At 41.9% G+C, this 10,810-nt stretch overlaps 1 protein-coding gene across 3 annotated transcripts; it reads right to left on the bottom strand.

Moving 5' to 3' along the window:
- Positions 1-3,658: 3,658 nt before the first annotated feature.
- LOC115250000 (uncharacterized) lies at positions 3,659-10,578 on the bottom strand. 3 transcript variants are annotated; one of them, XM_029836787.1, is made up of 5 exons: positions 10,206-10,578; positions 9,203-9,746; positions 5,011-7,069; positions 4,632-4,775; positions 3,659-4,389 (listed from the first exon to the last, which is right to left on the bottom strand). In XM_029836787.1, the coding sequence occupies exons 3-5, from the start codon at positions 7,040-7,042 to the stop codon at positions 4,169-4,171; spliced, it is 2,397 nt and encodes a 798-aa protein (XP_029692647.1). In that variant the 5' UTR covers positions 7,043-7,069; positions 9,203-9,746; positions 10,206-10,578; the 3' UTR covers positions 3,659-4,168. The 3 variants fall into 3 exon arrangements, with proteins under 3 accessions (XP_029692647.1, XP_029692646.1, XP_029692648.1); XM_029836786.1 differs by having other exon boundaries at positions 10,489-10,552; XM_029836788.1 differs by lacking the exons at positions 9,203-9,746; positions 10,206-10,578 and adding an exon at positions 7,356-7,500.
- Between the last annotated feature and the right edge of the window lie 232 nt (positions 10,579-10,810).

Genomic DNA, 10,810 nt, shown 5'->3' with positions numbered 1-10,810 from the left:
GAATCTGAACTAACTGGTCGAACACGCCGGCTCATTAGGACCTTTAAATGCTGGACCTCATTTCATGGTTCACTGGCAAAGTGGACGTAATCAATCCGTGCGTGTAAGTGATCCACGTGACCACAGACGCTAAAGATTAGCTGTTAGCTGAACTCAGTCGATAGCGTTGATTCTGGTCGGCGTAGCGCCAAATGAGGGGAAATCTGCCTCGGCCGAGCAGAGACGGAGCTCCGCTCTGAAGCCAGGTGATATTTTGCGGGGGGCAGCTCGCTGACCTTGCCTTTAATCGCTCGTAATGAGCAGAGATTCAGATGATTCCAGCACCGGCGATTGGAAACGAAATGTCAAGTAGTCCCCTGCAGACGGGGAAGTGCTGTCGCTCCCCTCCTTTTCTGCCCCCCCTCCTTCATAAACACTTAACTCCCCAATTTTCTGCCGTTAAGGCGCATTTTCGCTCAAATGCTGCATCAGACCCATGAAAACATTCAGCAGCTGATGGATGATTGTGTATTAAAGTCGAATCCAAGAGCTCTTGGCTTGAAAATCAATTTAACTGTAAAGATTCCTGAAAGAGGGGCCCCGGGCCCTGTCGCAAGTGATTAAGAGGACTACATTTTTAAAAGGATTAAAAGGCTTCACCAGCACTGAAAGTGAAATAAGCCTTGTACACACACGCTGCGTTTTCCCATTTTCACCTTTACGACCCTTCCGGGACCTGCCACCTGATGCCTCCACCCGCTTCAGAGCCGACAGGAAGCGTTTGTGGCCCTCCAGACGAAGCGTCGACTCTGACGGACGCACCATACGGACCAAAACAACCTTGTTCCAGTTGACCTCAGGCTGCATGTGTTTCGCTGCCCCCTCTTAAAAAAAAAATCGCTCTGCATTATGAAGGCCATCGGAATACCGTTACCAGGACATTCTGTTCCAGCCACTAAATGAATAATGGATCCCAATTGGAGAGCAGATGAACACAGAAATAAAATGCTGAATGTGAGCGGAGGCGCCTGGGAGACACGGTGTTGGCGGAAATGGAGGACAAAGAAAGGGAGGTGGTGGCGGTGGCGTGCAGCTGCTCGCCGGCCAGCCGGCGCTGCCACGTAGAGAGCCGTCACATCTCACCGGTGACAACAAACTGTCACCTCATAAACTTATATAAATCTATAGAAGTCTGGTCATTTCTCTTTCTATATAATTATCAGCTCATTCTATTCTATTCTATTCTGTTCTATTATATTCTATTCTGTTCTGTTCTACTCTGTTCTGTTCTATTCTATTCTATTCTATTCTGTTCTGTTCTGTTCTATTCTCTTCTCTTCTCTTCTATTATATTCTATTCTGTTCTGTTCTACTCTGTTCTGTTCTGTTCTGTTCTGTTCTATTCTATTCTATTCTGTTCTGTTCTGTTCTGTTCTGTTCTGTTCTGTTCTATTCTCTTCTCTTCTATTATATTCTGTTCTGTTCTGTTCTACTCTGTTCTGTTCTATTCAATTCTGTTGTGTTCTATTCTATTCTATTCTGTTCTGTTCTGTTCTGTTCTGTTCTGTTCTATTCTGTTCTGGCCTGTTCAGGTCTGTCGTGCACGTCCTTGGTTTGTGGCTTCAGTACCTGTTCAGGTCACCTTGAGTCTCTTCCTGTTTGTTTGGCCCCGCCCACTTCTCCCTCCCCCACCCTGCGCTGCCTGATCCCATCATGCCTCCACCTGTGTCTAATTGACTCCTCCCACTTTAACCCCACTTCCTGGTTGTGCCGCCTGCTCTCGTCTCTTGCTTCCCAGCCGGTCTCCAGGTAGGACGTCCATTCTTGGGTCTCACACACGCACCAGGCGCTACATAAAACACACATTTAACAGATTTTCTTGTTGGAAATGACTTCGCATCCGCAGAAAAACCCGTTTGAATTGATCAAACTAATACCCCCCCCAAACTAATCTGATTCACGCTGCATAAACAGTCTCCAGATCCGTCCAATCTGTTTCTATCCGCTGGCGTAAGAGAAGGATGTGGAAACTCCGGCAGTGAGGACTTATTTCAAAGTGAATCTAAGCTTAACAGGCCCAATACTGATGGTTCTGTCTTCATTCTGGGTTTAGCGCTGATTCTTTTCATAATAATACGAGGATAATATGCATTCAGAGCCGGGACAAAGCTCGCGCGGCTAATAAAACATTAGCATTGGCTAATACAAGATTGCTCTGCTTGCAAAGAGCCGTCTTTGGAATTTAAATCACAGAAAAGTAGTTTGGACGAATCTTGCCCGGCCTGTTTTAATAATAAATGAGACTGTAATACAGTTATCATCTCTTTCTGTCTGAATCCAAGCGGGCACGTGTTGGCGTGATTCTCTTTTGAACTTTTATTGAGCATGAATAAGTAATCAATGGCGTGGTCAGAATGCTAACGTGCTGCTTTAAAAAGTAGCCGGTGTGCAGTTAAGAGATGCTAACGTTTGACGCCGTCAGATGTGGAATCTCAGCGACGCTCCGGTCTAACGGCCGGGGCGGAAACGTGGCCGCACGACTCCCGATCGTAAAGACGATAAAAAGAGGAAGCGCATTTCAAAGGCTCTGATGATGCGTTCAGATGGAAATGCTGAATATTTCATCACCGGCGTGTTTTTCCAGATGAGCGAAAACAATATTTCGCCCATTTTGACCTCATTCGAAGACGTGAAAGTTAATCATCGTCGCAGTGATGCAGATGTTGTTGGTGCCTCGTGCAGATGTGGGGCAGTTATTCGTGATGGCAAATATCCACTAATAGGATGCTGGAATTAATCTTACTTCATTATTCCGCTCTGGAATCCGGCCCGACGGCAGTTTTTGGCTGGAACGCGAGGTCACGAACGCACCATTAAATTAGGGGGGGATGAAGTCAGGATGTTACAAATGAATACGCCAAAGAAAAAAAGTCGTTTTTATTTATTTTAACGTGAAAGGGAGCGCCGGCGTGGGCGTGTTTGAGAGGAGCCGCTGGCAGGAAGCCCGCCTGTCTCTGAAGTGTGATAGCTATCTCAAAATTCATTATTAATATTTATAAGAATCTTATTGAAACCTCAGCCGGATATTTGCTCTGCAGAAACGCTCCTCCCCCCCCCCCCCCCCCCCCCCCTCGTTTTAATGGAATATTGGACAGGAGCGACCGCCTGAATGTTAACCTGCGGCGAGCCGACGTCACCGCTCGCTTCGAGTCCAGGACAAAACAAATTTGTCCAGCGGGAAACGAGAATCTGCGTAAAAGGTGGATGTCGAGGATGGGTCTGCTGTTACCATGGCCATGATTCACACATGCACGCACACACACACACACACACATACCTACTTAGACGACAATTGGGAGCGGATGAACGAACACCCCACCTTTCCGAACCCAACTTTCTGAATGGTTTAGAGAGAAGGTGCGACCATTTTCGGATTCAGAAAAAAATCCTTAATACGAAAATCGTTTGATTTGATTTTTTAAAGCCTTTTTTCCGCAGTCTGATTTTTAACAGCAGTTTGGGGACAATCAGGGACAAACCTTTGGGGACATTGATTATACACATTTCCTAATATAAGTTATCTTTGGGGTCTTATTTCTTTCAAGTCAGTTAATTATGATAGTCAAGTTTGAATTGGACTTTTTGTTTGTTTATGGCAAATGACCACTACAGAGATTCATGTCAACGCAGGGCCAGAGCTTCCTGAAATCAGTTTAATGCTCACTGAAGCAACACAAAAGAGAACGATAGTTGTAATTGTAAAGTGTTCCAAAAAAGAAAAGGGGATCCACATGACCTGCATGTGGATCAGAACACAGGTAATGCCAACATTGGGCTTTTCATAACAAAATCAACACTTGCAAAATGATTTCAAAACAATTACAGACTCTCCAGCTCTGAATTATGTCCTGCTGCTCCTGGAGTCTTCAGGAAAGTTAACATTTATGTAACGTATGTATGGTAGGTATGAATGTATATATTGGTACCTCCCCCAATTCCGAATGAATGACTACAAAACAGCTGAAATCAAATGATTATGAAACACAGCTGACATCACAGAAACATAACACCTCTTAAAACTGTCAAGGTAAGATATAGTCTTAAAATTAAGTATTAAACAGAAAGTTTCTTAACTTACCTCATTGAAAATTAACATGGTGAATGAACAAGGATAGAAACAGGAAAGCTTTTAAATGCTTGTTTGCCTCTTCAGGGCAGTAATTCTGTATCTCACATAGTGTTTTACATCCGTCCAGGTTCGATCTTTCAGAGTCTCCAATTCATTTTGCAGACAGAGCATGCAATCATGCTTGGCAGGTGCTGTGAATGTTGTGATGAAGTTCATCAGGTGTTTCTCCACTGCCTGAGCTTCTTCTGTTGTCCATTTACGCCTGTGTCTCTCTACTCGTACTGTGAAGAAACAAATGAAGATTTATGTAATAGTGTAAAAAAGAAAAGGAAATGAGAAAAGCATCAAATATTCAAGACAGATCTAAGCAGACAGACACATGATCATCTGTCTATGAGAAATGACTGAGGATCTTCTGGTTGTTCACACCCTTGTCTTCCTCTACGGATCGTAATGAAAGGGTACAATACCCAAAGAGCAAAGGATAAAATCATCATTCTCTTTGGACGTTGGAAGTTATAACCTGGTCTAGGTTGAGTAGCAGCAGGTGCTTGCGCCAAAGATGCAGGTGTGTCTGTGACAGGCAGTATATTCTCCATTTCAGTGTTGGTACACTCTTCTTCAGAGGTGTCACTTGAAGGTGCTTCATTGGAGTGTGTCACTGTCTCTAGGGGAAAAAAACAAGACAATGAGAAAATATTCAAGATAAAATTAATTTACGAATGCATACATTTACAGGCAGAAGTGAGTAGGGCACTTGTTAAAAAAAAAAAGATAAGAAACTAAGTATCCCTAAAACTGTTTCAAAAATGTAAATGTATTTAGACAGCTGCTAATTTTAACCATTTGTTTAGGCTTCCTTTGACATCTTATTGCAACTGGATTAAAAATTAAGAACAAACCTGCGGGGTCAATTTCGATATCCTCCAGTGTCATGCCTTTGTACTTTGACACAGTCCCCCCCTCCATAGCCAGCAGCACTTTGCTCATTCTGGCCAGCTGCAGCGTTCCTTGAGGCAACCGATAATACTGTCTGTGGATGCGAATATCATGGCCTAAAAAGTCAGCCAATTGATCACAATCATTTTCCTCAAGGTTCAGGACCTGTGACATAGTTGCAATATGTTTTCGAAGCTTTGTTGAAGTCAGTGCCTCAGGATGTTGGGCACCACATAGTTGAGTAAATTTTTTAAGGCACTCGCCCCCTCGATAGGCTGACAATACTTCTGGTCTTCCAAACATGAACACATTATCACTGGGTACATGGCACAGCTCTCGCATCTCAACTAGCAACTCCATAGCCATCACCATGGATGGTTTTAGGAGGACAGGAACCATCCTACCCCCTTTCACTCGGATTTCGACTCTTGTGAAGTACTCACACATTTTCTTCTCAAATGGAGTCAAGCAGATAGCCACATCATCATGCAACACTGACTTGTCACGGGACCTAAAGGCAGTCAGCAACATCCTTGACACCTCTCCTGCTCTTCTCCTGTTGAATGTAATGGCTAAAGCAAGCGTTACTTGAGCTAGGGCAGCATAGTTTTTCGGAGTGGGAGCGATTCTCAGCATTCTCTCTGCGAAATTTTGCTGTTTTTCCATATGGAAGTTTAACAACTTCACATCTTCTGCAAAAGGTAGCATCTGTGGCATATTCCATTTTGCCTCTTTTAGGGTCTTTAATGCTGCATTGGAGATGAACTCTTCCCATCTGCTATCATGTATTGATCTGTACCTTTTGGCATATTCTGCCATAACATTATCACCCATCATCATAGCATCACTCTCAACTACACAGGATATTTTTTTTAGACTGTAGCCAAGCTTGAGTGCTAAAGATGGGGTTTGATAAGCATTGGTTTCAGGATTGTATCCTGCCATCTTCTTCACTGCAGCTATTACATGTGGGAAGTTCTTAGGAATGAAAAATTCTTCCAATCTCTTGAGTGGCGTGACCTTTTGAGCCTCGAGGACCAGTCTTCCAACTTCTCGCATCTTTTGCCTTATGTAGTCCTCATTATTCCCTTTATTCTTCAGTTTGTTGAACATATATTGTCCCAGTTGCAGGATGCAGTTGTCTTCATGAACAACATATGACACCTCATCATAGTTCATTCTTGTTAAGATTTTCTGGAAGCCTTCACTAATCTCAACACTAACAGGTGTGGTCAGAGCACACAGAGATCGAACTCTCTTTCGGCCAGCTTCAGGTGCATCCTCTCTTGGCTTCTCGTGACAGCATTTGATATGTTTCCATAATGTCTTTTTTGAGTAAAGACCTTGGCAATGTGCACAGTGAATAAAATCGTTAGCATGTCTGATCTTCTTTGTTCGGTACCGTACAACAAGATGTCCTGTTCCTTTTCTCACTACATCTGTATTGTGAGCAAAGTTTCCTCTGTTGGCAAGAATGGCAAGTCGAACTCTCCTTTCTTTGGAACTCTCTGGATAATAAAGTGCCTTTGCAACCTCCGGTTTATTGGGATGAACAGTTTTGAGATGTTGTGAGATTTTTGATGTTGGCTTGGAGCAATAAAGGCAATAGTTCCTCCTGCCATTCACATGATGATCTTCATCATTTGAGGTACACATTATTTGAATTGAAGGTTCTGCTGTCTCTGGGCTAATTGATGAATTGACTTTCTTATGACGGAGTGATGTGTTCCTCTTTCTCTTTTGGCTGATTGTCCTTTTCCCTGTTGGTCTATACTTCCTTCCTGTGTTGTCTTCTTCAGTGCTACAGTCTTTGTTTCGGCTGAGAGCTGAGCTGCTTTCTTTTTTTGAACTATTATCAACTGGCATTAATTGAAGCAATCGTAAAGTCCGTAGTTTGTTTTCGGAGGACAGAAATGTACTGTCATCAGAGCCAGTTCCAGTAGAGTCACGGATGTAATCAGCATCACTGTAGTCAGTATCACTACTCTCATCCATCGATTCAGCCGAAGTATCTTCTTTGGACTAAAAGAAATAATAAAAATAATCAATTATTTTCCACATTTGATTGTACATGATGCCATACAATAATGCCAATGTAGACAAATCAGCATGATTCAGGCAGTAAAATACTAGAGTTTAAACAATTCAAATCAATTGAGAATTTGTAATGCAGTATTTTTTTTTTTACTGCAATTTGAATTGAAACTGCAGAACTGATTAATACATTCAGATTGACTCCTTGATTCCCTTCATTAAATAGGGCCAATAAATAATTTTCCCCTACATAGTGAGAGATGAAGAAAACCACCTGACTTTGTCCAGATTTTAGTTTTGGGTTAAACTCATGAGTTACTGCACGAATCCATGAAATTCACATTTTTGAGAATTTGGCAGTAGATGGTAGAAGCTGAAACCTGGTAATTGAAAAACATACAAACAATGTTATAAGTCATATACCACAATTAAAGTAATTCAAAAGAAAAATGCACATAAAATTAAAATGATCTTAAATGCTCACACTCCTGTATTTGGACCCATCTCCCACGAATACACAAACCTATCCGACAACTAGGGACACTTAAAACACACTTTCTCGTTGAACCAAAGTGGGGACACTTGCGTGTTTAGATGCAGTTGTCAACCCGTTGAGGTCTATTATAAGGATGTTGCTATGAGCAAACACACCCACATTATCCGAGACACCCTCAGAGACATGGTAGCACTAACTAGAGATGAGAGAAGCCATCTGGATTTACAGTGTGCTCTCATATGTCCACTGATCAGGTGGTGACCTCAGCATAAAGCATAAACACAAGACTAAATGATCAGATATGATCACTAGTTACCAACTACATGCATTTAGATGCAAAGTTACTTACTGTGTTGCCATTGTAGGGCGAAGGCTCTACACATTCAGAAGGAAGCAGCGACTGATGGCTGCTGTCCACGTCCTCATCCAATGATGGAGTGGTCACAGGGCAAGAGTGAACCTGCAGTTGTAGAAAGGGATAAATACAATGTTTGTGAAACCAATATTAATGATGGCTGACATGTTCTTCTCAAGTTAAAGCTGCTTAGACACCAACACCTACGGCTATCCTACTAATGGGGACACTTACACACACACACTTTCTAGTTGAGCCAAAGTGGGGACACTCCTGTATTTGGACCCATCCCCCACCAATACACCAACGTATCCGACAACTAGGGACACTTAAAACACACTTTCTAGCTGAGCCAAAGTGGGGACACTCCTGTATTTGGACCCATCTCCCACGAATACACAAACCTATCCGACAACTAGGGACAATTAAAACACACTTTCTCGTTGAGCCAAAGTGGGGACACTTGCGTGTTTAGATGCAGTTGTCAACCTGTTGAGGTCTATTATAAGGATGTTGCTATGAGCAAACACACCCACATTATCCGAGACACCCTCAGAGACATGGTAGCACTAACTAGAGATGAGAGAAGCCATCTGGATTTACAGTGTTCTCTCATATGTCCACTGATCAGGTGGTGACCTCAGCATAAAGCATAAACACAAGACTAAATGATCAGATATGATCAATAGTTACCAACTACATGCATTTAGATGCAAAGTTACTTACTGTGTTGCCATTGTAGGGCGAAGGCTCTACACATTCAGAAGGAAGCAGCGACTGATGGCTGCTGTCCACGTCCTCATCCAATGATGGAGTGGTCACGGGGCAAGAGTGAACCTGCAGTTGTAGAAAGGGATAAATACAATGTTTGTGAAACCAATATTAATGATGGCTGACATGTTCTTCTCAAGTTAAAGCTGCTTAGACACCAACACCTACGGCTATCCTACTAATGGGGACACTTACACACACACACACACTTTCTCGTTGAACCAAAGTGGGGACACTTGCGTGTTTAGATGCAGTTGTCAACCTGTTGAGGTCTATTATAAGGATGTTGCTCTGAGCAAATACACCCATATTATCTGAGACACCCTCAGAGACATGGTAGCACTAACTAGAGATGAGAGAAGCCATCTGGATTTACAGTGTGCTCTCATATGTCCACTGATCAGGTGGTGACCTCAGCATAAAGCATAAACACAAGACTAAATGATCAGATATGATCAATAGTTACCAACTACATGCATTTAGATGCAAAGTTACTTACTGTGTTGCCATTGTAGGGCGAAGGCTCTACACATTCAGAAGGAAGCAGCGACTGATGGCTGCTGTCCACGTCCTCATCCAATGATGGAGTGGTCACAGGGCAAGAGTGAACCTGCAGTTCCACACAGAAATAGACCTGAAAAATACAGCTGCCACAAATCCTTTGCCATTTTAATCAGTTTTGTATGGTAGAATTTTGAATATCTAGGAATAGGTGTAAAGATGAACTCATACTTCAAAGGTCTACATATTAGAAGAATGGTGCATTATAATGTGCACATCACTTGTCTATGGAACATTAATTGCAACTTTCTGCATTTTTTCACTATTATAAACTAGACAATGGGTTAAAGGTTATCATACTTGTTTGCGCCATGGCCATTCTGAATCTCCATCACCTTTGGAAGAGCTGACAAATACCTCCCTAAGACCTGCCTTGTCAGTTTTACATTGTATATGCTTTTCTGCATCATGTTGTGGATTCAGCCGCGGCTTCCTCCTGGAAGGATTCTTTAAATTGGAGCCACCATCAGCCATTGTTAAATCTGTTCACAAAATAAGTTTTTTTGCACAACCTTAGCTCACCAAAGTGGTATTCCAAAAACTGTTCACAAAATTCTATTTACTTTATGTATGACCAAATGCAAACTCAGACTAAGAAATGGATTTAGATATGGATGTAATATCCAAAGTTATATAAACGGGGTACAGTTGTCAAAGTTCATACTGTAACAAATTAAATGAACTTAAAATACATAAATAAAATGCATAATAAATGTATGAAATGCCTCTACTGTGCTCATTAGACATAATCCAAGTGTGATAAAGCATCTAATTTATTTAACTATTTTGTGTTTTGCATGCTCAACGCATATCTCTGAACCACGTAATTAAAAGGGCCTTTAAAGGGCCTTGCTTCGCTCACTTCCGGTTGAGTACGCGACACATTAAGATTCAGATTTGCATAACAACTTTAACAAAACGATAGCAATTAGTTGTCTAACCTGGTCGATTTTATGTGACGATCTTCGCCAAACGTGCGGATGGTCTATAATCAATTTAACAAACATAACCAAGTGCTGACGTAGGGAAAATGGCACGGCCTAACCGCGGGTATGAAGTGGGTACCTGGACTGACCAGGCTGCACGCGAATCGAGCTCAACCGATAACGAACTAGCTCAAGATGTTGGTGTAAACGCTGATTTTCTGTGTGCTCACATTATCCACAAACCCCGAAAGTATGTGGTTTTTAAGTGTTTAGTTTGCATGAAAGGGTCTTTAATTACCTGTCTTTGTCGCGCTGACTCCTCCCAACTGCTCCAGCGGTGCCTCCACTTTCGCGGGACTTGATCAAACCAAGTTACGGTGGGGGTGGGGGGTTGATTAAGGCTTGGCACAGAAAGTGGAATGTGCCAACTTGCGATATCAGGTACTGTATTGCAATACTGTGTGTGTGTGTGTGTGTGATATATATATATAGATATATATATATATATATATATATCTATATATATAGATATATATAGATATATATAGATATATATATATATATCTATATATATCTATATATATAGATAGATATATAGATAGATATATATATATATATAT

Source organism: Takifugu rubripes, chromosome 5 (genome assembly GCF_901000725.2).
Source record: "Takifugu rubripes chromosome 5, fTakRub1.2, whole genome shotgun sequence".
In the NCBI taxonomy this organism is placed as follows: domain Eukaryota; kingdom Metazoa; phylum Chordata; class Actinopteri; order Tetraodontiformes; family Tetraodontidae; genus Takifugu; species Takifugu rubripes.
Note: the sequence above shows the minus strand (reverse complement) of the source record. Positions and strands in the feature narration are given on the sequence as shown.

What these genes read in the sequence shown, in the direction of transcription:
- LOC115250000 (XM_029836787.1), bottom strand. Translation starts at nt 7,042, where the DNA reads ATGGATGAGAGTAGTGATACTGACTACAGTGATGCTGATTACATCCGT. An exon ending in TATCGAAATTGACCCCGCAG is followed by an intron (nt 4,776 to 5,010) that starts GTTTGTTCTTAA and finishes TTTTTCCCCTAG; the next exon opens with AGACAGTGACACACTCCAAT. An exon ending in TGCTACTCAACCTAGACCAG is followed by an intron (nt 4,390 to 4,631) that starts GTTATAACTTCC and finishes GTTTCTTCACAG; the next exon opens with TACGAGTAGAGAGACACAGG.